Source organism: Poecile atricapillus, chromosome 29 (assembly GCF_030490865.1).
Source record: "Poecile atricapillus isolate bPoeAtr1 chromosome 29, bPoeAtr1.hap1, whole genome shotgun sequence".
In the NCBI taxonomy this organism is placed as follows: Eukaryota; Metazoa; Chordata; class Aves; order Passeriformes; family Paridae; genus Poecile; species Poecile atricapillus.
The window spans coordinates 922,231-949,620 of record NC_081277.1 but is presented as its reverse complement, the minus strand read 5'-3'; the positions used below and the strand labels follow the sequence as shown (position 1 = coordinate 949,620).

The following is a 27,390-nucleotide window of genomic DNA, read 5'->3' as shown; positions in this document are numbered from 1 at the left end:
CAGTCACCTGTCACCTGCTGTTATCCACTCCTCAGACACACAGGATCGGAGTGCTTGTCTGCCACGTCAGGTTTGATTCTCCCCTCTGACACCTCATTCCGAGCACAGCTGCTCCCCCGAGAACAGCGAGTCTCTGCTCTGCTGCTCCCGAGGAGCTCTGTGTGTCCATGGAATGAGAGCCTATTGACTGCAGTGACGGGACGGGGGAACGGCTTCCACTGCCAGGGCGATACCGGGGAAGGCAGGGAGAGCCCCCGGCACGGGCTGCTCGGGAAGGGAACTGCGAGGGTGGAGAGGCCCCGCACCGGCTGCTCAGGAGAGCTGTGGCTGCGCCATCCCTGGACGTGTCCCAGGCCGGGAATGGCCGGAGGTTCCCTGCCCACAGCAGGGGCTGAGACTGGATGCGCTCCAAGGCCCCGTGACGGGGAGCGGCGGTCCCGTCCCGGGCAGGCCCCGGTGAGGCCCCGCAGAGGCTCCAAGGCCCCTCAGCTCGGTCACGAGCGCCCGCCATGCACATTACGTCATGCGCAACTCCCCCTTCTCGCGATGGCATCACGCACCCGCACGTGACGTCACCGCCTGCGCGCCGCCGCTGTTCTCGCACCCAATCAGCGGCTTTTCCCGAGGGCTCCTCGGGTCAGGCCCCGCCCCACTCCGCTCCCATTGGGCGGACCTCCAGGAGGGCCGGGATTCTGACGCCTGATTGGCTAACGTCAAGGAGGCGCGGCGCGGTGACGTCACGGCGCAGATACCACAGAGAGGAGACGGGTGAGAGCGGCTCGCGCGGGGCACGACGGGACGGGTGGGAGGGCGACCGGCGGTGAGCGGAACCGGGATCGTGACCGGGAGCACGATCAGAGGGACCGGGACCGGGAGCGGCATCACCGGGCTTGGCACCAGCACAGGGACCGGAGGGGACAGCGCATCTCGGTCGGCTCAGCCGGGGACCCGTGGGAACCTGCGGTGCGGCCCGGGGATGGCTCCCGCTGGGCCTCGGCGGCCCCCGGCGCCCCCCGGAGCCGCCGCCGCCCCCCGCCGCTGCCGGGGGTGAGGTCCCAGCCATGGCTGCGTGCGGCTGTAAGGCGCTCCTGGCCGCGGCCAGGGCCAGGTGAGCCCCCGGTGCCCCGGGCTCTGCTCCGCCCCGGGCTGGCCCTGAACCCCCGGGGATGTTTGCAGCTTTATCCCGTTCCCCGGTAAAACCACTCCCGAGAGACGCTACCGAGCTCCTCCCGCAAGAGATGGGCTGCTAGCACAGGACGGGCTCTCAGTATTTCAGCCGGTGCTGAAGGATCAGGATTTTAGCCGCAAAACCAATTTTAGGAGGTTGATTTGGCGCTGAAAAGGTTCGCTGGGGTGTGATGCACTTTGGCCTCACTGCTCTGTTCTTACCGAAACAACTCTCCAGTTTCAGGGGCTCGCATCTCCTGGCACATTCCAGCCCTCTGTGCTCGCCAGCTATCGCTCTTGTCCATCTGGTGGATTCCCAGTTCACCTGCACTTCAAAAAGCCACCCCTGGCCACGCCGTGCCTGCCTGGGCGCTGCCCTGCCCCACTCCCCTGCCCACACCTTGCACACCTCCAGCAGCTCCTGGCAGCAGCTCCCGGGTGAATCCCTGCCCCACCAAAACCCTGGGAACCAGGGAGCCAAACCCGCTAAAATCCTGACAAAGCAGATCACAGAGGCTCCTGCCGGAAAAAAGTCCTTGCGACAGAAAGCTGTGGATGAGCTGAAGCATTACTACAATGGCTTCCACCTGCTCTGGACTGACACCAAGGTGGCTGCCAGGATGGTGTGGAGGCTGCTCCACGGGCAGGTGCTCACCAGGAGGGAGAGGCGAAGGGTGAGTGCCACAACACCTGGATAAAGTGATGTAGTAGAGGCTTAACCCCTTCTTTGGACACGTTTTGTGTGTCTGTCTGAGTGATAACCTCTGGGGCAGTTTCTGCTGTGCTCTTCTCCCTGCAGCTGCTGAGAACTTGTGCCGATCTCTTCCGTCTGGTTCCCTTCCTGGTGTTTGTAATTGTCCCCTTCATGGAGTTTCTGTTGCCTGTGTTCCTGAAGCTCTTCCCTGAAATGCTGCCCTCGACATTTGAGACGGAGTCAAAAAAGGTTTGTGTCCTTTCTGAGGCTGTGGAGTGTCCATAGCTCCTCAGAACATCTGTGCAGGGCTGCTGTTCCCTGCCTGCTGCTGCTGCAAGTGAGGATCAGCCTCACCCAGTTTGTTCCTGAGCTGAGTGGGACAGTTGGAAGGCTGTAGACAGGGATCAGAAGGAATGTGCACAGCAATTCCATTTCCTACGTTGCATTTTCTAATTTATAATTTTGTATTTCCCAAATGAAGGAAGAAAAGCAGAAGAAGAAGTTAAATGCGAAGCTGGAGTTAGCCAAGTTTCTGCGGGAGACCATTACAGAGATGGCCAAAAGGAACAAAGCAGACACAGGACAAGGGAAACAATTCTCCTCTTACATGCATGAGGTGGGACTGGCCGTGCTGGGGATGGCAGCCATGGCACAGACACACCCTTAGTGCTGCTGGTTTGGGCAGAGAACACGGGATTTGTACCAGGATTGTGGAAACATCTGGCAGTGTGGAGCTGTTCCCTGGGTGCCTCCCTGCTGACCCTGCTCACTGCAATTCCCATCCTGCAAGGGAGTATCTTTCACCCTGTGAAACTTCCAGTTTCACTTGGACTTTTAACTGTGTCATCCTGTCTCTGTCAGAGAGGGAGGAGTGGGAGGAAGGGGAAGGGGGGAGGAGATTCCAAGGCGGTGATCCCGCTCAGGTTTGCGTCTGTGCCTTCCTTCAGATCCGTCACAGCGGCCACCAGCCCAGCACGCAGGAGCTCGTGCGCTTCTCCAAGCTCTTCGAGGATGAGCTGACCCTGGAGCACCTGGAGCGGCCCCAGCTCGTGGCTCTGTGCAAGCTGCTGGAGCTGCAGCCCATCGGCACCAACAACCTGCTGCGCTTCCAGCTGCTGCTCCGGCTGCGCAGCATCAAGGCTGACGACGAGGTGGGTCTGCAGTTCCTTCTGCATAGTTCCTTCTGCAGGAGCACGCAGGAACTGCATGGGGGGTCTGCAGGAGCATGCAGGAACTGCATGGTGGGTCTGCAGGAGCACATGGGAGCTATGGTGGGTCTGCAGGAGCATGCAGGAACTGCATGGGGGGTCTGCAGGAGCATGCAGGAACTGCATGGTGGGTCTGCAGGAGCACATGGGAGCTGTGGTGGGTCTGCAGGAGCATGCAGGAACTGCATGGGGGGTCTGCAGGAGCATGCAGGAACTGCATGGTGGGTCTGCAGGAGCACATGGGAGCTGTGGTGGGTCTGCAGGAGCATGCAGGAACTGCATGGGGGGTCTGCAGGAGCACACAGGAACTGCATGGGGGGTCTGCAGGAGCACGCAGGAACTGCATGGGGGGTCTGCAGGAGCATGCAGGAACTGCATGGGGGGTCTGCAGGAGCATGCAGGAACTGCGTGGTGCTTGCACCAGACTCGTGTCCCTGCCCACACACCCTCACAGCAGGGGTCTGATACTGATGGGAGACACATCCTCCCCGTGAGAGATTCCAGAAGAAAACAGAATGAGGGTTCATCTCCCCACACCCTTGCAGTCTTTGCACTATTTGCACTGCAGATACTGTCAGTAGAACATTTTGTTTTGGGGTCATGCTGACTTATCAAAAAGAGATGTTCCTTGATGTGCAGTGGGGTTATTTGGAAAATGGAACCAGACTAACACGTGCAGAGTGGAGGAACAGCCAGAGGTAATTGCCAGAAGTTGCAGCAAGGGGAATTTCAACTTGATAAGAAACAAAATGAAAATCAGTGAGTGGGTAAACAGTGGAACAGGCTGTCTGGAGGCTGTGAAATCCCCATCCCTAAAGAGGCTTAAAGCACAGGTGGAAAATGCTGAGCAATTTTGCACAGGAGATTGGACTGGAGGCCTCCAGAAGTCTGTTCAGGTGCAGCAGGGTCTTGGCTTCTCCTGTGCCTGTGTGGGAATGCTGCTGTTCGTTTCAGATGATTGCCAAGGAGGGGGTCAGTGGCCTGAACGTGTCAGAGCTGCAGAGCGCCTGCAGGGCCAGAGGGATGCGGTCACTGGGGCTCACTGAGGAGCAGCTGAAGGAGCAGCTTGGGCAGGTGAGTGTGCCCTGGACTGGGCTGCTGTGGCTGGGTTCCTCAGGGGACAGATTCCAGGCAGTGATCAGGTACAGCAGGCACAGCTTCCTGAGAATTCATGCATGAGTTTCAAGCTGGATCCTCACTTGCAGAGCTCAGCTCTAAGGCATAAAGGGTCCAGATTATGTCCTAGGCATAGAACTGGGGCCAGATAGAAACAAGGTGAAGTGGGGGGTATTCCAACTCTTCAAACCCATTTCTTCTCATTATGGTAACTTATGACTGTGTTATCCAAGCTCAAGATTGCTTTAAGGACAAAGAGTGTTGTATTAACAAATACCCACACAGAGCCAATGTGAAGCAACTTTTCCTCCTGTTTCCTTCCAACAGTGGCTGGATCTGCATTTAAAGGAGAACGTTCCTTCTTCTCTTCTCCTGCTTTCCCGTGCCTTGTACTTAATAGATGTAAAGCCACAATCTGTTCCCATTCCACAGAACAAGGCAAGTTGTTTGAATAAAACTTTTAGGTTAATAGCTCAACCATTACACATTATAAAAATGAAGGACTGTGACGGGAATCTTGATCCTACAAGTGGACTGAAGTTTTGACTCTGTGTTCTTCTGCAGACAGGTGAAGCTGCTGGAGTGATGACATCCATGCTTGAAGGTCAGGAGACCCTCCTGGATCCTGCCCCTGTTGTACAGGGAAGAAAGGTTAGAAATAACAGTCTGTAAGCAGGAAAACATGTGCTGAAATCGTTGGGAATTGAAGCTGGACAAAACCAGTGTTTGACACCATGGCACAGAGCACGAGCAGTGTCTGTTCTTGCACTGTGTTTATGTTTCCCCCCTCAAGAGCCCCACAGTTGTATGTTCTTATTGAAGAGGCAAGGGAATCCACAGGGATCTGCTGTGGCACAAGTGGTCCTGTTGCTGGGAGCAGCTGGTTATTCAGTGCCACACTACTGGCTCCCAGCCAGGGAGGACTCGATCTGAATGGCTTCAGGCCTCAGCCCAGGTACAGTCAGCTCAGAGAAGCCAGCTAAAGAGGACTTGTTTTTAGCCCTCCTACTCAATTTGGGTTCAGTTGTCCAGGACAAAATGAGCCAAAATATCTAGAGTAAGAAAGCCAAGAGCATATGGTTCTCAGCATCACGCTGCAGTGAATTCCTTAGATTAGTCCCAGCTGATAAAAGCAGCAGCAGGAATCAAAGAATATTGTATCAACTTCCAGAAATATTTCCACATAGTTAAATTGTGCTGGGGAAACAATGGAAATGCCAGCACAGCTTTCACAGAGTGAGCAGGGAGCAGCCTGAAGGGAGTCAGAAGGGAGAAGGGGCTGGGGGGTTTAGTCCTTTCCAAGAGGGTTCTGTGACTTACAGCTGCTTTTTCCTGAAAGAGTGAAGAATTTGTGTCCCAGCCAACAGAGAAATTGCCATTCTCAGAAGCATCAGTGAAGCCTCCCCCACGAGAGGTAAGTTTGTCAGAGTTCTTAGACTTCCCAAAAGAGATTGTTCTTCACACAGTTTGCAGCCAAACCGTGGAAGTTCATAGTGCAGGATGCTGTGAACGCTGAGTTCAAGGAGCAGCTGGAGGAACTGGATGAGAACTGCACTGGGGGCTATTCAGTACAGAAATAGCACCCATGACAGAGAGCAGTCAAACTGGGGGAATTACTGAATCCTTGTCCTCTTCCTTAATAATCTGCCTTGGGCCACTGGGACAGACCAGCCTTCCTTGGAGTCCTCAGGGTGTTAAGAGCCACCTCATATCTGTAAAAATACTTCTGCAGTGATTGTGTTTGTTTTGCCCATTTTCTTTCTGTGAATATTTGATTTCAGTTTAGGTGCTTATGTGTACACCAGGGATGCTGCTTAAGGCAAGTTTGGGAGTCCAGACTCCTATCACCTTAAACTTTCAGAACTTTGCTCCTCATCAGCTGTTACTCTCCAGAGCAGCTTCCCATGCTAAATGGGAAGACACCTTCAGAAAAGATTCTGAATTTCAAGAAATATTTGTACTGCCTAAAACCTGCCCTTTTCTTTTGCCCCTAGACCAAAATGGAAGCATCCCAGAGCAGCAAGGCCGGTGCCAACGGAGCCTAACCTGGAGCCAGCACTGGGAGGAAGCAGCTTCCATCTCCACACCTCCTGCCAAGGGAGCAGGGATTTCCCAGGAGCCTGCTCTACACAACAAGGCAGTAGCCCTAAGGGCTCTCTCTCTGTCCCAGGCTTGTTAGCAGCTAGGCCACTGCTGTCTGGATGGCCCCAGATGTCTCTTCTGTGCTGGATCCTCACCCTGCTACTTTTAACTTATGGCGTAAATATGTTAATAATGGTGCTGCTGTCTGTGCTGTTCCTGAGCAGGTGTTTGTGCTTAGCAAAGGCAGCTTTTCATGTCAGAATGGCCTGTGCACAGAACAAACTGGCCTGGGGGTCCAGCAAAGCTCATTCTGCAGTGTGAAACCCTCTGCAGAAATATCCCCACGCACCCAGGGCCAGCAGCTTGTCCTGAGTGTTGCACCTCAGGCTCCTGGTCCTGATGAGGGTGTTTTAACCAGTGACCAGCCCACAAGGACCACGTAGCCACAGTTTTACTGAGGAGGGTAACCCAGGGAAGGAGGGAGCAGTGATAGAACTGATCAGAAGGACTTCAGACCTTGCTGGACAGGAGCAGAGCAGTGACAGGAACAGCCTGCACCTGTGGATGTTGGCTTCCCCAGCGAGAGCTGTGCAGGTGCCACACACTGTGACAAAATCAGATTTGCACTTTCAGGATCCCTCTGGGTCGTGTGAGGGAGCAGCCTGGGACCTGCACAGCTTTCCCAAGTGTGGTTAATCCTTACCAGGCTCAGAATACACTCCAAGCGCTCTCCATACTTTGCAAAGTGACTCCTCACATGCTCCAGTGGTGACTCAGTTTTTGCCAGACTCAGAGGATACTGAAAAGCTGTTTTTAGCATTTGTTAATTTTTTTACTCTGTCCTTTGTAAATGCTGAGAAATTACTCACATTATGGATTTTAAATATGTATATTTATACTTACTGTAAAATTAGATTTGGTGCTAAGTAGGAATGACATGTCTCTTCCAGAGGTCAGACAGCCTTTAGAACAACCCGACTGAAAGTCAGTTCTCCAAGGTCAGGTGTGAGCAGCACTTTAAACCTGAGGCTTCAGGCTCCTACAGCCTCACAGTCAGCTGTCAGGGGTTCTATGTCCTTAGCTCTGTACCTGAACCTCTCCTTGTGCATCCAGCCCGTCCACAGTGCCGGATCTGTGTCTAATAAATGGGAGCAAATGTTATTTCAATAAAATAGCACCTTTGCTGTGGTGTCGCTGCTGCCTCTTAGCGCCGTAATGAGGGAAGGCATTTCCTCCTGCCTGCTGTTCCAGCCTGTGACTGCTCCTGCTCCCAACCCCGGCTGAATTCCTCCTGGCAGCCTCTGGCACCCCGGGAGGTTTGGGGTGAAATGTTCGGGTAATGAACGGCTCCTTCGTTTGCCTGCAGCAGCCCGGAGCATCCTGCTCCCTCCGAGCAGCGAGCTGTGGCGGCTCCCAGCGCCGCTGCCCCGCAGCCCCTGCTCCCTGGAGGGAGAGGAGGAGGCTGGCGGCTGGCCTGGGCGGGAGGAAGGCAGAAGCAGCCAGCGCCGGCTGCCGAGGGAGCAGCACATTCCTCTGCTGAGAGCTTTCACAGATGGAGAGGGAAGAGGGGCTGGCGAGGAGCCCGGACATCACCTGGGCACTGCCCTGCCGTGGCTGGGCTCTGGGTGGGTTCTGGTTCCTCCCATGTCCCTGTCCTCCAGCCCTGCAGCACCACGACTGCGTCACCCTGGGGTGTGTGCAGGGCTGGTGTGTCCAGCTGCCTCCTGTGGTTCCAGTTCAGAAAGATCTGGAAGCTGGGACTGGACTCGCTCTTCCTTGGGTGCCCCGTGGTGACCCCTGCTCAGCCTGAAGCGAAGCCTCCCTCCTGCCAGGGGAGCCGGGCCCTGGAGCAGGCAGAGGGGGATGAGCCCGAGGTGCTCCCTGTCCCTTACACACCTCTGAACAAACCCATTTCCAGATGAGAAATCCCCTTCTTCCCCAGCCTCACGGGTCAGTGCTGCTGCAGCGAGTCTCACCCTGCCTGGGACCCCGGGCACCTCCCCAGGAGCCTGCAGGCACCCAGAGGAGAGAGGCAGCAATCCTCCATGACCTTCCGAGACAGGGAAGGAAACGACCCCCGTGGAGCCCCATAAATCACGGGATTCTGTTCTGCAACCCTGGGCAAATGAAACGCTGCAGAGATCCAGGGCTGTGTGTGCTTTGGCGTGGGGAGAGCTTTTCCAGCCACGCCGGTGCCAAACACCTTCCAGTCTCCCCTCAGCCTGGAGAAGCGGCTCCTCTGCTGTTTATCCCTCCCCAGGGCACCCTCTCGCTCTCGCTGCTCCAGCCTGGAGCCGGGTGTTGGGCCTTGCCCGGGAGTTGGGGATTTCTGCTGGATGCTGCTCCTGTGCCAGCCCTGGCCTTGCGTCAGCCTCTTCCCCAGAAAGCTGCTGGGGAAAATTGCCCCGCTCAGCACTTTTGGAGGAGATCAGTATTCAGAGGGAAAAGCGGTGATTTAGTGCGGCCCAAGCACAACAAAGGCTGGGATTTACAGCTCCCGGATCCCAGCACCACATTCCTGCAGCCCTCCTGCCTCTGCTATAAACGTGTAACAAAGGAGATGGAGCTTTATCCCAGCTGAAGCCATGTGGGACAAGGGCTCCATTGTCAAACCTCCATGGAGCGGGATGGGGTGCAGGTGGCAACGTCCCTGAGGTGTCCCCATCCCACTGCCCGTCATGCTGTCCATCCTGCTGTGCATCCTGCTGTCCATCCTGCTTCTCCTCGTGGTGTGGGGCAGGGCCCAGGACAGCCAGGGTTTGGGGAGCCTGGTGCCCCAGCTGCAGCTGCACACATCTGGCTCTGGCTCTGCTCAGCTGTGGGGGGCTGGAGCCCAGAGTCCTGCTGACCCCACAGCTGGGGGGACTCAGGGCACAGAGGGGGCTGTGGGCAGCCATGGACCCCAGGCTGGGGGGGATTGCTCCCCACACTTGTGCTGAGCTGTGCTCCAGACCGTGGCATCCTGCACCAAGGTGGAACGGCACGGGAGCAGGGGGCAGAGCCCAGCTCAGCGCAGGCACAGCAGCCACGTCCTGGGCTGGGGCCAGGAGATTGTCCTGGGCTGGGGCCAGGAGATTGTCCCGGCCCTGCACAGTCCCAGGGCTTTAAAAGGAGAGAACGAGGAACCCAAGGAGCGGAGAAGACAAAGGATGCTGTGAGAGCCAAACGTGCTGTAGGCCAAGCACCAGGCAGTCACTGATGCCCAACACACCCCACCTGCTCAGGGGCTCCTGGGGACAGCACCTTTAGATCTGCTGTGTTCTGGAGCCATTTCCCATGGGACCCTGTCCCATCTCCCTCCTAAGCAGAGATCTCGGTGCTGGGCAATGCTGGAGGGTCCCAGCTGGGGGGTGCTCTGGTCCTGGGGGTCCCCCCAGCGCTAGGTGGGGTCTGTGGGGGGCTGAGATCAGGTTTGGGGTATGGCCCTCTCCAGACTGCCCACATGAAGAGCAGAGAGGAGCTGAATCTTCCTGCTGGGGTCCAGCATTCAGGCAGCCCTGTGCCATCACCTCTGTGGTTTCTGCTGAGCTGCAGCCAGGGCAGCACCTCAGGGACCCTGCACGCCTCTGTCCCCACGGAACGCAGTGGGCACCCAGCTGCACGTGCCCCCTCCCCAGCCCAGCCATGAGCACCAGCAGCTCTGCTGCAGCTGCTCTGCTTATTATCATATTTAATTGCCCTCCTGGTAACCCCAGGAAATGAGCAGGAGATGGTGAGAGCTGCACTTTGGGATGATGTAAACACGAGCTCCAGCTCTCCCTGTGCCTCGCCAAGCTGGGCCCGCAGAGAGCAGTGATTTATGGAGCCTCCCAGCCCTACTCCCCCTGCCTGGGCTGCAAGTTTAATCCAGGGCCACAAATTCAACATAAATCACTTGATTAAAAGCTCTACTTAATTTAAAGGGGGCGGGGGGTGGGCAGAGTGCAGCCGATCGATTTAATTTACACCGGGAAATAGCAACAAGCAGATGCATTTAAAAAGGCCGGGGAGGCCGGTGATGCTGCAGCTGCTTCAGCTACCTCAGCTTAACCATTTACGGGCTCTGGAGGGGCCAGCAGCCCCTCTCAGCCTCTCCCTCCATGCACAGTCAGCCACCTCCCACACCACTGCCCACGCCCTGTGGGGTGCAGGGTGCTAAAATATTTTTATGGGGAGTGCAGGAGCAGTGGAGAACAGAATTCCCACAAAACCAGCTGCCAACACGGCTACTCCCCGAGCATCATCTTCCCAAACCACTGCTCGGGTGAACTCGAGCACCCAGAGCCCCCTCCCCACCGCCCCCCCGGGATGGGCCGTGGCTGGCGACGTCGCGGTTCAAGTCTTTAATAATTACAAGAATTCCAGATTCATTACAGAAGAGTTTACAACAAATAATATTTCTCCATACAAAGGCAAAATAAACTTTTCAAGTAACAGTGGCCTGGCTCCAGCATCTTGACACCAGCGGCAGGGAGGGAGGGCTTTAGGTGGCCCCAAGGCAATGCCAGCTCTGCCCAGGTGCCAGCTGGCTGGAGCACAGCCCAGGCAGGCAGGGAGGGCTTTAGGTGGCCCCAGGGCAATGCCAGCTCTGCCCAGGTGCCAGCTGGCTGGAGCACAGCCCAGGCAGGGATCAGGGAGGGCTTTAGGTGGCCCCAGGGCAATGCCAGCTCTGCCCAGGTGCCAGCTGGCTGGAGCACAGCCCAGGCAGGAGCAGGACAGGCAGAGCTGGCAGGAGGCTGCTGCCCTGCTAAGGCACTGGCAGGCACTGCCCGGGGAGCGGGGGCTGCTCGGGGGGCACAGCGGGGCTGGCACCGAGCCCCGCGTCCCCTGCAAGTCCCCAGGGGCAGGGATGGCCGGGCAGGGCTGGCAGCCCCCTCCCCAGGGCACTGTCCCCACCCGAGGCCGGCCCCAGCCCCGGAGGGAGCTGGGGGGACTCAGGGCCAGGGCAGGGCCAGGCACACAATGACAACAGATTCCCAAAAGGCATCGACACATTATTATTATTATTGTTTAATACAACCCCATATAAAACTGAAGCAGCAGCAGCAGCAATTCTTATTAAGGGACCTAAACTGAAATAGGTTTAGAACATAATTTAAAAAAATAAAACCAGCAAAAATAGCAAAATATATGAATTTTTTTTTTTATAGCAACTGATACCTACCAGCCACTAGTACCTTCCTACCAAACTGGTATATCTCTGGTAACAACCCTTTTAAAAAGACATGTAAATATATATTCATATTTATACATATTTTTCGTTATGTACACGGGACTCTGGGTTCAGCACAGGTGGGTTTGGTCACCTCTCAGCAGAGCAGGGCTCCTGCACCAGATGTGCCGGGTGTGGCTCAGCAAAGCCCACTGCTGCTGGCCCTGGGGGGCTGCAGGACTGGGCAGAGAGGGACCCCCACACCACGAGGCTCTGGGCATACGGAGGCTCCTGGCACCCCAGAGAGGCTCCTGGCACCCCACTGAGGCTCCTGGCACCCCACTGAGGCTCCCGACACCCCACTGAGGCTCCTGGCACCCCACTGAGGCTCCTGGCACCCCACTGAGGTTCTTGGCATCCCACTGAGGCTCCTGGCACCCCACTGAGGCTCCTGGCACCCCACTGAGGCTCCTGGCACCCCAGTGAGACTCCTGGCACCCCACTGAGGCTCCTGACACCCCAGTGAGGCTCCTGGCACCCCAGTGAGGCTCCTGGCACCCCAAGGCTCTCAGAATTCCAAGGCTCCCCCTTGTGCAGCTGCAGGATCCAGGTGCTGCTCCTGGCCTGGCAGGTTCTGTGTGTGCCAGCCCAGCCCAGCCCAGCCCCTGTGCCCCACCAGGATGTGCCACCCCAGCACGCCTGGCCGGCTCTTTGGCCACGCACTGCCCACGGGAGAGGATTTCAGCTCAGCCAAGTGGGAATACCCAAGCACAGAATTCATGGAAAAGAGGTTTAAAAACAAAAGGAGGAAATGCCATAAAAACCCTGAAGCCGAACCCTGTGGGCTGTGGAGAGCTGGCACGAGGAGGCAGGAGAAGCTGGCAGGACGTGGGTGCTTTTGGTTACGTGAGATGCCACGGATGTCTCTGAACCCCTTCTGCAACAGCCCGGCACGAGCAGGCTGTGCAGGCAGCGTCCACGGGCACGGCACAGCGTGGCACAGCGTGGCACCCCCGGCAGTGCCACCCTCAGTGTCACTTCAGTCCACCACAGGCACGGCACAGCGTGGCACAGCGTGGCACCCCTGGCAGTGCCACCCTCAGTGTCGCTTCAGTCCACCACGGGCACGGCACAGCGTGGCACAGCGTGGCACCCCTGGCAGTGCCACCCTCAGTGTCGCTTCAGTCCACCGTTGCTGTGCTGGGGGGGAAGCTTGGGAAGGCACGGCTCGTCCGGGAGCGGGTCGTGGGAAAACACAGAGTCCTCCCCCGAGGAGCAGGTGGAGCTGCGGGTGTCTGGGAAGCCGGGGGAATACTGATCCAGCGGCATGGAGAGGTCCAGGTACTCCTGACAGGGACAAACCCCAGGGACGGGCTCAGGAGCGGCCCCAGGGAGCGCCACACCGGTGCCACCAGTGCCACCACCTCTCCTACCTGGTTGGAGGTCATGGCCACGATCCTGTCCAGGTCCTCCACCAGCTGCTTGAAGGTGGGTCTCTGGGAAGGGACGGCGTGCCAGCAGTCCCTCATCATCATGTACCTGTGAGGGCAGGGGCAGGGGGGGCTCAGCCTGGGGACCCCCACGCACGGCAGCACCAGGCACACGTCCCTGTGCCCAGGCTGGGAGCCACAGCCAACAGAGATGCTCCTCCAGGGACTGAGGGTAATCCCCTGTGTCCCACCTGCCCTCATGAGCCAGGGATGTTTGGGGAGGAGGATGGACACAGTCTGGGCTGGTCCCTGAGCTGGGGTCACCCTGGGATTCCCTCCCGTCAAGGGAGATGCTCATTATTGGATCTGCCTGTCACCTTCCAGGTCCCAGCCCGTGTTCTGGGGCTAGCAATGGCACTCAGAGACTTCAAACCCCTCTTGCCCATCCCAGCACTGCACTCACAGCTCGTTGGTGCAGTTGCTGGGCTTGTCCATCCTGTGACCTTCCTTCAGCAGCTTGAAGAGCTCTTCAACGGGCACACCAGGGTATGGTGACCCACCCAGCGTGAAAATCTCCCACAGCAGCACCCCAAAGGACCACCTGGGAACACAGGCAGACGCTGGGGCACCGGCTCTGGGGCGCTGACACCCCGCTGGGCCCCAGTTTGGGTACAGCTAGAGGCTGGTTTGAGGGGAGGAACAACCACCCACAGCTTTGATTCATTTTGCAGGACTTTGGAGTCCCAGCACCAAACACAATTAGGATTCAAAATGTTTGGTTGGCCGACACCAATTGTAATTCCATTAATTTTAGACAAATACCATCCATGCATCTCCCCTGCAGGCCCCACTCACACGTCACTCTGGTGGGTGTAGATTCGGTCAAAGAGAGCCTCGGGGGCCATCCACTTCACTGGCAGGCGACCCTGAGACACAAAACCCCACAATGTCTCCATGGCTGTGAGGGAACCTGGGCCCTGCAGGCGTGGGGCACTCCCAGCACAGGCTGGAGCACCCCCACCCCTCAGAACCCCCTGCACACCACTCACGTTCGTCGTCTTCTTGTAGTAATCGATGTGGTGGATGTCACGGGCCAGCCCGAAGTCAGCGATCTTCATCACGTTGTCCTCTGTCACCAGCACGTTCCTGGCTGCCAGGTCCCTGTGGATGCACTGACCCAGCACGGGGCTGTCAGCCCACGGCACCGGAGGGTTCCCCACGATGGGATGGGTGGCAGGGGAGGGTGCACGCCCCAGGCCCTGCTGCTGGGCTGGGTCCCACCACGGCCTCCTGGCAGCTCCTCACCTTCTTGGAGGCCAGGTACTCCATGCCCCGTGCCACCTGGTAGGCACAGGAGACCAGGTCCTTGAAGGAGAGCTGCTCCTCGGGGACGCGGCTGGGGTTGTAGCAGTACTCCATGCCCGGGGGCCGCCGCGCCTGCAGGTACTCCCGCAGGTTGCCCTTGCTGGCGTATTCCACGATCACATAGAGGGGTCCTGAGGGGACGGGCTGGTGAGGGGCTGGAACACGCAGCAGGGTGCCAGGCCAGCCCCTCCAGGGGACAGCAGCTGGAGGGGTGGCACAGGGGACACCTCCTCCCCGTCATGCACCCTCACCGTCCTGCGTGCAGGCTCCCAGCAGGTTGATGATGTTCTTGTGCTTGCCAATCATCTTCATCATCTCCATCTCAGAGATGAGGTCAGACAAATCCTTCTCTGTGGCATCGGCTGAAGGGGAGAAGGCAGTTAGGGGGTGCCAGGCCGGGTTGCATACCCCAGACCCCAGCCAGTGCTGCAGCATCACGCCAGGACCAGCCTTCTTGCTGCCACTTACACTTCAGCATCTTCACGGCCACCTTGGTCACACGGTTGGGCTTGTCCTTGTCAAGGCCGATGGCTTCTGCCAGCACCACCTGGCCGAAGCACCCTTCTCCCAGAGGCTTGCCCAGGATCAGCCTGGTGGGAGAAGACCCCGAGGCAGGGGCAGCAGGTTGGTCCCAGCGTCAGCAGCACGCTCCTCAGCCAGCTCCCAGCGGGGGCAGAGCGCAGGGCTGGAGCTCACCTGTCCCGGGGCAGCTCCCAGCGCGGGTCCTCGGGCAGCTCATACTCGGAGACGCCGGCCAGCATGGGGGTGCCGCTGGAGGAGAGGCGCGAGGGCCGCACCAGCATCACGCCCGAGTTCATGGAGGAGCTGGAGTCAGCCGACACCTGCAGCGGGACCGTGGGTTACCTTCACGCAGTGCCCGGGCCCGCAGCTGCCTGTCCCCAGGGGAGGTGGTGATGGGAGCCTTCGCACCCTCCCCTGCCTGCAGCTCCCTGCCTGCAGCCCCCTGCCTGCAGCCCCCTGCCTGCAGCCCCCTGCCTGCAGCCCCCTGCCCGCAGCCCCCTGCCTGCAGCCCCCTGCCTGCAGCCCCCTGCCCGCAGCCCCCTGCCTGCAGCCCCCTGCCTGCAGCCCCCTGCCCGCAGCCCCCTGCCTGCAGCCCCCTGCCTGCAGCCCCCTGCCCACCCCTGCCCGCAGCCCCCTGCAGCCCCCTGCCCACAGCCCCCTCCAGCCCCCTGCCCGCAGCCCCCTGCCCACAGCCCCCTGTAGCCCCCTGCCCGCAGCCCCTTGCAGCCCCCTGCCCACCTCCTGCCTGTGTGCCCACCACTGCTGCTCCCTTTCATGGATTTTTCCATTTAGTCTCCAACGTGCTGCAGCCGAAAACGCACAGCCTGGGAGCTCCTCCGTCTCCTCAGAGCACACCACGCTCCTCTCAAACCTCACACTGTTGTAAATCCTGCTGGTTCTCCTCGTGAGCCCCGCTGGGGAGGGGGTGAGGGGAGCTGTGCAGCCCCCCACCCTGCTCACCCTGCTGCCATTGGAGGCACAGCCTGCACAGTCCCACCCCTGCCACCGGTGGGCACAGGCTGCAGCGGGTGGCACATGGAGCAGGGTGAGACCACCCTGGGTCCTGCCAGCCCTCCTCCCCCACATCCCCTCGGAAAGGCTGGGCTCCAGGAGAGGCAGTAGGTGCAAACAAACCCCCTCTCTACTTTCTGTTACCTGTCTGCGCAGGGGGATGCTCTTGGCCAGCTTGTGCACGGCCAGCTGGCTGTTGAAGTCTGTCTTCTTGGTGGTGCTCTTCAGCTTGTAGATGATGATGGTCACCACCATGCAGGAGATGAGGAAGGCTCCGATGCAGTAGATGATGATCTCCAGGTAGAAAGGAGACGTCATCATGGCTGGGGTGTCTTCAATAGCTGGGTTGGCGTGAACAGGGTGTTTGTCAGCACCTGCCAGGCCCCAGGGAGTGGCACTGGGGAGCCCTCGGCTCCTCCCCAAGCTCATGGGGACATCGGTGCAGCAGGGACTGGCAGCTGCCCACCCACCCCTGCAGGGAAGGAGTGCAAGCAGCCCCAGCTCATCATCCCCATGGCCAAGCAATGCCTTCGCCACCTCTGCAGGCGGCCCAGAGCGGGATGGGGTCAACTGGGACAGGCATGAAATGGGGGAACAGGGTCTGAGCCACCCCACAGGGATGCAGCACCTCTGGGAACAGGTCTCTGTCCCAGCTGAAGTGCTCTGCCCATGCTTTGGAGCTGCAGGTGCCTCAGAATCTGGGCTGCCCTGTGCACGGTGCAATGGAATGGGGGCTCTGGCAGTGGCTGGGGCTGTGGGGCTCCAGGCCTTACTGGTAATGACTGGGGAGAGCCTGGAGCAGAGCAGCCAGAGGCACTCCAGTGGCAGTGACCTGCTGTGGGAGCCTGAGCTGGTGGGGAGAAGGGACCCACAGACCCTGCTTTGGTGGCTGAGGTGGCATTGGAACCACAATCAGCTCAGAGCCTGCAGCCACGTGCTGCAGTCCGTGTGAATCCGGCAGGATGGGGCTGCCACTTCACCTTCTGCACCCCCAGCCTGACACCCCCAAAGAGCAGAGCCTCAGAGAGAGGTGTAAGAGGGAGCTGAAGATTCCTGTCCCACCTCTGAGCACACCCGGCTGACAAAGCACTGGCTGATAACTGGGAAAGTTTTAGCTGGAAAGCAAAAACGACCACACAGCACCCCAAAAACTTTCCCACAGCTGTTATCAGGCTTTGGTCCACGCACTGATGCTGAGGAGCAGCATCAGGAGGACGGGCAGCCATCCCCAGAGTGCAAGCACACACAGCCCCCGACAGCCCTGCACCACAGGGCATGGCCAGGCCCTGGCAGGCAGGAGGGCAGCACTGGCAGCACCCCCAAACCTCCCCTGCTGTCCCCGAGCAGGCAGCGCTGGCCTGGCCTGGCCCAGCCGTGCGGGACCGTCCTGCTCCGGTGGAACCAGCCCTGGTTAAGTTCCCCAGGTATGCATTGCCTGGGCCAGGGAGAGAGCGGGGGCAGACCCCAGCTGGGGTGGAGGGGGCACAGAGCTTGGGGATGCTGCCCCGTGCAGCTCCAGCTGCAGAACAGCCCCACAGCGCCCAGGCTGACCCGCTCCAAGGGGCTGGGAAATGCTCTCTCCCGGACCACGATGCATACATCGGAAAGGAAGGAAGAAAGGGAGAGGAAGAGAAGTATATACCTTCGAGAACTGTCAACCATGCAGAGTGATGGGAGATCCCAATAGAATTACCCGCCAAACATGTATACTCCCCAGCATCCTCAAATGAGACATTCCTTAAGTGAAGGACTTCCATTTCTTTGTCTGTCGTGTTAACGCCAGCCGTCTGGAAGGAAAAATGGAAGCAAAAAACGGAGAAGCAAACGACATGAGATCTTCTGGGAGGAGGCCAGAGAGGAGGGAGAGCCCAGTCTCATTTGGCAGACCCCCGGGGAGCAGACAGAGACCACTGCAGACCTGCTAGAGAGACCCTCGGGATGACCACTCATCCCGGTGGACCGAGGGAGATGCGGTTAAAACCCTTCACCAAACGGAGTGTCCTGCCCATGCCAACATGCTGGCGATGGGCTGCATGGAGAAATCAGCCCGGGCAGAGCCGGCCGGCTGGCTCGCTGGGATGGGAGGATGGAGACACGAGGACGGAGATGAGAGAATGGGGACGGGAGGACAGAGACAGGACGGAGACATGAGGATGGTGACAGGAGGAGGGAGACAGGAGGGCAGCAGACAGGGAATGCAGCACCGTGCCAGGTGGGGTGCCTGGAATGGCCTGATGGCAGCACCCTCAGAGCCAGGGGCCAGGCCCAGCAGGGCAGCTGTGGTGTCTGCACGATGGGGAGGGCAGCACACAGGACAGACAGCAGGACAGAGACATCAGCACACAGCAGAGACACTGGGACACACACACAGAGCACGGCGCCCAGCCGGCCCCGCCGGGTGTTTTTCCATGGTTGTTGCACCAGAAACACAGCAGAAACAAGAGAGCCCAGAGTTTTGTTTTCCACCGCCAGGCATTCTTCCGATTACCTGTGGCCAGGGGCCTGGTGACTGTGAGCCACGCAGACTGGTTGGCCTCGCCAATATAATTGGAAACCTTACAAACATACTCCCCGCTCTCCGCCTCTGTCACATTATACAGGGTCAGCACCTCCGCATCAGAGCTATTAATCCCCGAGTGCTGGAACAGACCAACAACATGGAGTCACACGGATGTGCTCAGGAACCGCCCCGAGGGCGCCCTGCCAGCCAGGGGCTGCTCCCCCACACCCACAGCGGGGTGGGAGGGATGGGGTGCACACACAGGGATGCAGGAGAAGGAGCAGACAGGAATGGGGGTGTCACCCTGCTCCCCCCTGCTTCCCAGAGGTCAGGAGCACAGCTGGGAATGGCTGCATGGAATCACAGAACGGGCTGGAAGGGATCTTTACAGGCCACCCAGTCTGACCTCCTGCCACAGCTGGGCCAGTGCTGAGCGGCACTGCAGGGGTGCAGCGGGAGCTGCTGTCCCTGGGATGATCCAGGGCTCAGCTCCCAGCTCCAGCACCGTGCTCCTGCCCAGCCCTGTGCCGTGTGCCCCTGGGGCTCCCAAGGGGCTGCAGAGCCAGCACACAGCGTGGCATGACAGCCCTCCCTGCTCCCTGCTCCCTGCCCAGCAGGCTGCTGCTGGCTCTGGGGCTCCAGCTGCCCCAAGGCCGGTGCTGCCCAGCCCCAGGTAACTCTCCTGGCGCATCCACGTGGCTGCCAGTGCCCTGCTCCTGCCCCTGGCACAGGGGAGCTGGGGGCCATGGCTGGCACCAGCCAGAGTGTGGCTTTACCTTCAGGATCTGCACGTAGGGCAGGTTGTCGGGGCCGATCTTGCTGCCGTTCACCTCAATGTGCTTCAGCCACTGGATGTGGGGCTGAGGGTCGCTGTAGACCTTGCAGACAAACTCCACGTTGCTGCCCAGGGCCACTGTCTTGTTGGCAGGCAGCCCTGCCTGCAGGATGGGCCGGTGCGGGGACCGCTCTGCAGGACCGGAGATGGGGCACCTTACACTGGGGTTTGGGGCACCCTGCTGGGGTTTGGGGCACCCTGCTGGGGTTTAGGGCACCTTACACTGGGGTTTGGGGCACCCTGCTGGGGTTTGGGGCACCTTACACTGGGGTTTGGGGCACCCTGCTGGGGTTTGGGGCACCTTACAATGGGGTTTGGGGTGCCCTGCTGGGGTTTGGGGTGCTCTGCTGGGGTTTGGGGTGCCCTGCCGGGGTTTGGGGCACCTTACAATGGGGTTTGGGGCACCCTGCTGGGGTTTGGGGCACCTTACAATGGGGTTTGGGGTGCTCTGCTGGGGTTTGGGGCACCTTACAATGGGGTTTGGGGCACCCTGCTGGGGTTTGGGGCACCTTACAATGGGGTTTGGGGTGCCCTGCCGGGGTTTGGGGCACCTTACAATGGGGTTTGGGGTGCTCTGCTGTGGTTTGGGGCACCTTACAATGGGGTTTTGGGGTGCCCTGCTGGGGTTTGGGGCACCCTGCTGGGGTTTGGGGCACCCTGCTGGGGTTTGGGGTGCCCTGCTGGAGTTTGGGGTGCCCTGCCGGGGCTTGGGGCACCTTACAATGGGGTTTTGGGGTGCCCTGCTGGGGTTTTGGGGTGCCCTGCTGGGGTTTGGGGCACCCTGCTGGGGTTTGGGGCACCTTACAATGGGGTTTGGGGCGCCCTGCTGGGGTTTGGAGTGCTCTGCTGGGGTTTGGGGCACCCTGCTGGGGTTTAGGGCGCTCTGCTGGGGTTTGGGGTGCCCTGCTGGGGTTTGGGGCGCTCTGCTAGAGTTTGGGGTGCTCTGCTGGGGTTTGGGGCACCCTGCTGGGGTTTGGGGCACCTTACAATGGGGTTTGGGGTGCTCTGCTGGGGTTTGGGGTGCCCTGCTGGGGTTTGGGGCACCTTACAATGGGGTTTGGGGTGCCCTGCTGGGGTTTGGGGCGCCCTGCCGGGGTTTGGGGCACCCTGCTGGGGTTTGGGGTGCCCTGCTGCCCACCCTCGGGTGCACTGCAGCCCTCCATGCCCAGGATCCCTGCCTGAGGCGGGCACCAATGCACCCAATGCAACATTAGTGTCCCCCAGGACCTGGCCTGCAATGGGGTGAGGGCATCCAGGATGGGGGACAGGTGGAACCCCGGTGTGGGGACAGGGACATCAGCACCTACTGAGCAGGGCCAGAGGTCAAACAAACCTATGGAGGGCCCTGGCCGTTAACAAAGTGGCTGCCACTCTGGTGAGTCAGCATTAACAAACCCCTTTGTTCACCTCGCTGACTGTTCCCTTCAGTTTGCTCAGTGTAATCAAATTAAATCACATTTTTAATGGTTCATTTACTGGCATTTAGAGCAGCTCCACATGTGGAACTGCTCAGACCAGCCTTCCCAGCTGGGAATTATGGCTAATAAGGCGATTAGAAAAAGTTTCTGTCTGGTCTATGAAATTATCTTCACCACAATTAAAAATCCCCAGGACAGGGTGGGGTGAACTTTCCGCCTGGCTGGCTGCTGCCGGCCGTGCTGCACACCGGGCAGGGACGGGGGGTGAGCCCCTTCCCTGGGAGCACAGCCCAGCACCCATTCCTGCCTGGGGAGGCAGAGGGGGATGAGGATGTGGAGCCCCAGCGCTGTGCTGCTCACCCACGACGTCCAGCTGGTAGGTGTGGTTGATGCTGCCGTACTTGTTCTCCACAATGCAGGTGTAGTTGCCCTTATCGGACGGCACCACCGAGTCCATGATGATGCTCCAGGTTGCCTGGCGGACCTGGGGGCACGGGGAGGACAGAGCTGGTTATGTGTGAGCCCCCAGGTCCCGCTCGTGTCAGAGCTGGTTTGACCCCTGGCACAGGCAGGACGTAAATCTCTTTGAGGTCACCTTTCTCCTTCCCTACAGAGGGGCTGTAATTGCTGCCAGCTGTCCCAGGACAGCCCAGCCACGGAGCCAACTGTGGTGAGCAGCAGATGTTGGCAGCTCCCCTGCGGCATGGGGACACCCCTCTCTGCTGGCCCACGTGTGTGGAGGGAACAGAGCAGCATTGTTCCTCCTGCCAGAGCCTGGGGCTCAGCGCTGCAGTGCTCCCCACGGACAGCTGGCCCTGTGCTGCTGCCCCAGTGCAGCTCCTCTGGGAGTCTCAGTGGCTCTGCTGAGAGCACTGCCCAGGTCCCTCTGGCCACGGGGCACCAGGAGGCTCTCCAAAAGCCAGCCCTGCCACTGCTGGCTCCAGCTGGGGCTCCTCATGGCAAGCTCTCCTGGAGCCCTGCTCATGATCGCATTCCTCCCTCCCAGCTGGAAACTGGTTATTTCCACAGTCCTGCATTTCAGCCCCACTGGCTACCCAGGGCCCTGTGCTGTCACCAGCAGCCACAGTGCTGCCAGCAGCGCCTCTCCTCCCCACCCCTGAGCCCAGGTCCTGGGTGAGCCTGTGTCCCTCCCCAGGACACAGAGCACAGAGCTGGAAGCTGTGACGTGGATCCCTGCTGCTGCCCTGGCATGCAGGGCCACGGCTGGATATGCCTGTGACACGTGGCATGTGCCTCAGTGGTGATGGTGGCCCCAGAGCCCCCCAGCCGGGCTGGTTCAGGGCTCTCAGGGCTCCTGGCAGACACGGAGGGCTCTGAGCCCCAGGCAGGCTGCAGCCCTGCTCCTGACAACCCAGAGATGCCAAAAGGGGACAGTGCTGCCTCATAGCTGGAGCTGCTGCCAGCAGGACAGCAGCTCTGGCCAGCCCCTCCCTTGGGGAGAAAAGGAACTCAAGGATGCTGCCCTGGAGCTGTGAGGAGGGGGAAGCCAAGCTGCCATCCCACCCAGTGGCATCTGCAGCCTGGCTCTGCTGTGGGCACCAGGAAAGCAGCACCGAGCTCCTCCTCAGCTCAGGGAGCCAGTGTGGCCCCCAAACACGGGCTGGAGTACCCCACGTGCTGGAGCAGCCCCCACCAAACACTGCTGGGAGCAGAGGGGCTCCTGCAGCCCAGGGCCCCTGGGGATGCCCAGACCCCTCTCCTTGCCTGGGGGGATTAGGCAGAGGTGTGGAGCCAGGCTGGCTGCAGCACAAGCCCCCTCCCCCCCCAGGGCTGAGCTGGTACAAACATGACCCAGAAGCAGCTCCCTGCCCTAGGGTGACTCCCAAACAGCAATGGCAGAGGGGCCCATCTGCCCCTGCTGGGCTGGCCTGGATGGGCCTTGGTGCCTCTGGAGCCCCTTCCCAGTCCTCCCCCCGCAGGAGCCCCCAGCCCTGGAGGGTGCAGAGCCAGGGGCTGCTCCCCAGCCCTGGAGGGTGCACAGAGCCAGGGGCTGCTCCCCAGCCCTGGAGGGTGCACAGAGCCAGGGGCTGCTCCCCAGCCCTGGAGGGTGCAGAGCCAGGGGCTGCTCCCCAGCCCTGGAGGGTGCAGAGCCAGGGGCTGTCCCCCAGCCCTGGAGGGTGCACAGAGCCAGGGGCTGCTCCCCAGCCCTGGAGGTGCACAGAGCCAGGGGCTGCTCCCCAGCCCTGGAGGTGCACAGAACCAGGGGCTGCTCCCCAGCCCTGTACCTTGTAGCCCCCGATGCGGTGGTCAGGTTTGAACTCTTTGCCGTTCTTCAGCCAGCGAAGTGTGGGGTTGGGTGTCCCGCTCGATGGACACTTGAATTTCACTGTTTTGGCAGCGGGGACGGCGTGGAGCTTCTTCTCCATCTTCTCGGGATAGGTCCAGTAGGGAGCGATGGCCTCTGGGGAGCAGAAGGAGGGCTCAGCACTGCCAAACCCAGCAGCCTCCTGCTCCTGGAGTAACCCCAAGGATTCCCAGAGCAGGGCTGGGACAGGAATCAGAAGCCAGCAGCCCAGCCTGGCTGGAGCAGGGAGGGATCCTGGGACAGGTGTGGGACATGGGGCGTTGCCCACGAGTCACAGCAGCCCTTTCTGCGTGGGGTGGATGCTCAGCTGATGACCCCAAGGCAGCAAACCCCGTGCTCTGACCCAGCTGCTGCACCCCCTGCACCCAGACCTGCCCTCCCCACTGCAGCCCTGCCACTGCCCGGTGCCCTGGGCTCCTGCCCCATCCTGATGCTCACGGGTGCCCAGCCCGCCCCTGCCTGGCCACGGGGCAGCGCTGTGGGCAAAGCCAGCTCGCACGTACGGTTCGGCTTGGTGTTATCCGCCTCCTTCTCCTCCGACGAGGAATCATCTTCATCGTCATCATCCTCTGCCGAGGGGAGAGCGTCTGCAAGAGAAGCAGTGGCCCTGCTGAGTGTCTGTGGAGTGCACTCCTGTGGCTGGCCAGGCCTGGAGAGTCAGGGGTGGCTGCTGGGGGCTGTGCCCAGTGGGGCAGGAGGGCAGGGCGGTGCTGATGCCTGGCAGGAACGTGGGCAGGGAAATGCTCTGCACAATCCCCAGCACAGCCAGGGCTGGCAGAGCCCAGCATCCCGTGCCTGCAGCCACGGGCATCGTGAAGAGACGCGCTGTCACAGGTGAGAGCTCCTCTCCCCGTGTCCACTCGGGGTGGCAGTGAAGACCCCAAGAGCACAGACACGTCCCCACCTCGAGCCTTCCTCCCTCTCCAGCCTTACAGTCCATCAACAGCGATGCTGAGCACGGCTCCCAGCCAGCCTGTGCCCCTCCTGCAGCCCCCTGCCCCCTCAGATCAACGTGAGATGAATTCTGGCTGTTTCTCCCTGCACTACAGCAGCAAGGGAGCCACAGCACCACACTGGAAACTCCTCTGGGCACCTGCAAGCTGCAGGCGGGTCCCAAACTCACGGTGTGTGGCCAGTGTGTGTGCAGGGGTGTGCAGAAGTGTACAGAGGTGTGCAGGAGTGTACAGATGTGTACAGAGGTGTACAGAGGTGTACAGAGGTGTGCAGGGCTGTGCAGATGTGTACAGAAGTGTACAGATGTGTACAGATGTGTGCAGGAGTGTACAGATGTGTACAGATGTGTGCAGGGCTGTGCAGAGGTGTACAGAAGTGTATGGAGGTGTGCAGGGCTGTGCAGAGGTGTACAGCTGTGTACAGAAGTGTACAGATGTGTACAGATGTGTGCAGGGCTGTGCAGAGGTGTACAGATGTGTACAGATGTGTACAGATGTGTACAGATGTGTGCAGGGCTGTGCAGAGGTGTACAGAAGTGTACAGAGGTGTGCAGATGTGTACAGATGTGTACAGAAGTGTACAGAGGTGTGCAGGGCTGTGCAGACGTGTGCAGATGTGTACAGACGTGTGCAGGGCTGTGCAGAGGTGTACAGAAGTGTACAGATGTGTACAGATGTGTACAGGGCTGTGCAGAGGTGTACAGAAGTGTACAGATGTGTGCAGGGCTGTGCAGAGGTGTGCAGATGTGTACAGAAGTGTACAGATGTGTACAGGGCTGTGCAGAGGTGTGCAGAGGTGTACAGAAGTGCACAGATGTGTACAGATGTGTACAGGGCTGTGCAGAGGCAGACTGCTCTTGGTTTCACAGCCCGGCCCCGCGGCTGCCCCTCCCCTGCACGGCCGGGGCCGCTACGAACCTGAGATGTTCACAGAGAAGTAGGTGGTCTCGCTGCCCGAGGGGCTGTTGGTCATGCAGGCGTAGAGCCCCGAGTCCTCGGGCACCACGTCCCTGACCTCTACCTCGTCCCCAGTGATGCGTGTGCGGTTGTTCTCGGCCAGCTGGATGCCATCGCGCACCCAGTTGATGCTCTGGACGTCGTCCCGCAGCCGGCAGCGCAGCTGGAGCAGCTCACCGGGGTGGGCTGAGTACGACTCCACTTCAATTTTTGCTTTGGCCAGAGCTGGAGGAGTTAGGGGAGAGAAGGAGAGAAAAAAAGGAGAAAAGGAAAGAAAAACCATGCTGCTGCTGCTGCTGCTGCTGCTGCTGCTGCTGCTGCTGCTGTGGCCTGGTTAATGAGGCAACATGCGCTGCGGGGATGCTCCCGCTGCGGCACTGGGGACCCCAGCATCCCGGGGATGGAGCCTGGGGCAGCAGCAGGGCACAGCACCCCGGGGATGGAGCCTGGGGCAGCAGCAGGGCACAGCAGAGGCAGAGGCAGAGGCTGTGAGCACCCCAAGCAGCACCAAGTGCTTCCCTCCGTAGCAGGACCTGCTCTGTGCCTCACCCTCCTCGGCTCTTATGGAGCGTGACAGGGCAAGGGTTGCAGGATGGAGGAGAAACAGGCAACCTGTGACAGCTCAGTGCTGCTGTATGGCAGGATCCAGCCTCTCCCAGAAGCATCCCGAATCCCTGCACGGCTCTGCCACCTCGCAGGGGTCTCAGCATCCTCACCACCACAAGCGGGCAGCCAGCAAAGCAGGCCAGGGCCCCCATGCCACCAGGACCCCCACCCTGGTTAGAGCAGGGCGCTGCAGGGATGAAAGGGCAGGGGTTGGGGCTGAGCTGAGGCAGGACAGCAGGCAGGGAGCGAGGTCAGCCCAGGGAGCTCTGGCCAGGCAGGTGCTGGCCACGGCGTTCCCATCCGCAGCGTTCCCACGCAGGGGAGCCGGGCTCCCCGAGGTGACACTTGTGTGAGCAGCACAAAGATCCTTCCTCTCCATCCTGCTGTGACATGATCTCATCTCTCCCAGCCCTGAAATGTCATGGGCTCTGTCCTCAAGTCCTGTCCTCCATGGTGGGCGGTGCAAGAGCAGCTTTCCTGCTCCCTGGCTTGGGGAAGATGCTGGGTTTCAAATCACCTCTTCAAATTCCACAGCCCAAGGAAGGGTCCAGGCTGCTACAGCTCTGCAGAGGCTCCCTGTGATGATGTGGCTGGACACAGTGTGATCTTCATCCTAGACTGTGCTCTACAGGCTGGTGGGCATGGCTCCAGAGCCCAAATCTTCAGGCACCCCTTGACCTCTGTCTCCTCCCTGATAACATGTGTCCGGTTGTTCTTGGCCAGCTGGATGCCATCAGGATGCTGTGGGAGCAGCACAAAGGGGCACAGGGCACTGCTGCTCTCAGGGGCAAGAGACTGGGCTGGAAAAATCCCATTAAACTCAGCAGAAACAGGCAGGAGATGTTCAAGCTTCAGCTGATCTGTAGGTCGAGGGCTGAGCCCCCCAGGATTTCTGAGTGCCCAATGAGCCAGACAAGAACACCCTCCTCTCCTTCTGCACATGAGCCCTGAACAGCACAGAGCAGCTCACCCTGGGCCAGTGGCTACAGAGTGGGACAGGGTCTCTGCTGGCACAAAACACCCCAGAGAGCAGCCAGGGTGTGCAGGCAGCACAGGGCCAGGACAGGCAGCGAGGCCTCGCTCCTCCCTGCTCCTCCCTGCACCCAGCAGCCACTCTGTACAGCCAAAAATGAAACCTTGGCTCTCCAGAACTCTGCTTCACCGCACTGTGACCTGCACTTCACTCTCTGGCCACTTTTCTTTGCCTTGGAATAATGAGAAACTTCATGGGAAAAACATTCATGAGCAGCTCCAGAGTTTCTGCTCTTTCTTTTGCTCAGCACTTGAAGGAAAACAGTGGGATGGGGAAGAATTCTCTTTCCTCAGTTGCTGCAATACCAACGCCAGGGCTCCAGTTCATCCATGAGAGGTTACAAAACTTTTTAATGTGGAAGGGCAAGACTAATGGGAGTTCCTCTGGTGGTGGGGAAGGGTCTTGCTTTGCAATCCTGTTTTCCCCTGATTTTCTCCCACAGGATGGGCACTTCTCACAGCTCTGATTTGTGTTTCAAGTGATTAGTCACAGGCATCTCCAAAGGCTCACAAAGCAGCAGTGACATCCCATCCCGTCCGTCTGAACACGCTGGGTCTGGGTAACGCCACATCCTCCTGCCTGTCCCGACTGCCTCCTCACACACAACAGGGCCAGTGGGCAACAAACAGCCGTGAAAACCCGAGCCAGCCACGTCTGCTCTAACCTGGCTCCCAGCTCTGCCCCTTCCCACACATCAGCAAACTTCCCTAAGGAAGAGGAAAACCCTGCAGGGCTCCCCAGCACCCCGCAGCTGCACCCGCGGAATGTCAGGAGGGAGCCTGGGGATGGAAAAGGTCTTTGGTGGAGGGGAAATTTCAGGGCAGCCCAGCCTGATGCCAGGGCTTGAGGAAGCAGTGTTCCAGGTTCAGGAGGGTCCTTCCCAATGGCCACAAGTCCTTGGGTATGCTGTGCAAGTGCTTCTGCTTCTTCAGAGCCTTGGGCGTGGGGCCAGACTCCTTTCCAAAGCTTCCAGCGCCCTCCTCCAGCCCCACAGCAGAGCCTCCCATGGGCAAGCCAGACCCACATGGGCCACCTC

The 27,390-nt window shown here is 59.7% G+C and overlaps 2 protein-coding genes across 7 annotated transcripts in view; one reads left to right on the top strand and one right to left on the bottom strand.

The window, feature by feature from the left end:
* The first annotated feature begins 802 nt into the window (after window positions 1-802).
* On the top strand, window positions 803-7,456 carry LETM2 (leucine zipper and EF-hand containing transmembrane protein 2). Of its 2 annotated transcripts, none has more exons than XM_058859373.1 (10): window positions 803-1,108; window positions 1,406-1,841; window positions 1,967-2,110; window positions 2,343-2,477; window positions 2,809-3,012; window positions 4,024-4,143; window positions 4,513-4,623; window positions 4,750-4,836; window positions 5,525-5,599; window positions 6,180-7,456. In XM_058859373.1, exons 1-10 carry the CDS (start codon window positions 1,062-1,064, stop codon window positions 6,228-6,230), a joined length of 1,410 nt encoding a protein of 469 aa, XP_058715356.1. In that variant the 5' UTR covers window positions 803-1,061; the 3' UTR covers window positions 6,231-7,456. The 2 variants fall into 2 exon arrangements, with proteins under 2 accessions (XP_058715356.1, XP_058715357.1); XM_058859374.1 differs by having other exon boundaries at window positions 4,513-4,627; window positions 4,754-4,836.
* A 3,149-nt stretch (window positions 7,457-10,605) lies between these two features.
* FGFR1 (fibroblast growth factor receptor 1) overlaps window positions 10,606-27,390 on the bottom strand; it is a 28,287-nt gene continuing 11,502 nt past the window's right edge. For 2 of the 5 annotated variants that reach the window (XM_058859207.1, XM_058859208.1), the window contains 16 exons: window positions 24,677-24,940; window positions 23,309-23,392; window positions 22,726-22,901; window positions 20,840-20,963; window positions 19,003-19,193; window positions 17,369-17,513; window positions 15,865-16,067; window positions 14,890-15,035; window positions 14,662-14,783; window positions 14,445-14,555; window positions 14,134-14,324; window positions 13,878-14,000; window positions 13,684-13,754; window positions 13,292-13,429; window positions 12,832-12,937; window positions 10,606-12,745 (listed from right to left, as the gene is read on the bottom strand). In XM_058859207.1, the coding sequence (XP_058715190.1) occupies window positions 12,569-12,745; window positions 12,832-12,937; window positions 13,292-13,429; window positions 13,684-13,754; window positions 13,878-14,000; window positions 14,134-14,324; window positions 14,445-14,555; window positions 14,662-14,783; window positions 14,890-15,035; window positions 15,865-16,067; window positions 17,369-17,513; window positions 19,003-19,193; window positions 20,840-20,963; window positions 22,726-22,901; window positions 23,309-23,392; window positions 24,677-24,940 (2,372 nt within the window). In that variant the 3' untranslated portion in view covers window positions 10,606-12,568. The remainder of the gene's footprint in view (window positions 12,746-12,831; window positions 12,938-13,291; window positions 13,430-13,683; window positions 13,755-13,877; window positions 14,001-14,133; window positions 14,325-14,444; window positions 14,556-14,661; window positions 14,784-14,889; window positions 15,036-15,864; window positions 16,068-17,368; window positions 17,514-19,002; window positions 19,194-20,839; window positions 20,964-22,725; window positions 22,902-23,308; window positions 23,393-24,676; window positions 24,941-27,390) is intronic. The other 3 variants (XM_058859209.1, XM_058859210.1, XM_058859211.1) reach the window with 3 other exon arrangements.

What these genes read in the sequence shown, in the direction of transcription:
- LETM2 (XM_058859373.1), top strand. Translation starts at nt 1,062, where the DNA reads ATGGCTGCGTGCGGCTGTAAGGCGCTCCTGGCCGCGGCCAGGGCCAG. An exon ending in TTGAGACGGAGTCAAAAAAG is followed by an intron (nt 2,111 to 2,342) that starts GTTTGTGTCCTT and finishes TCCCAAATGAAG; the next exon opens with GAAGAAAAGCAGAAGAAGAA. An exon ending in TTCCCATTCCACAGAACAAG is followed by an intron (nt 4,624 to 4,749) that starts GCAAGTTGTTTG and finishes GTTCTTCTGCAG; the next exon opens with ACAGGTGAAGCTGCTGGAGT.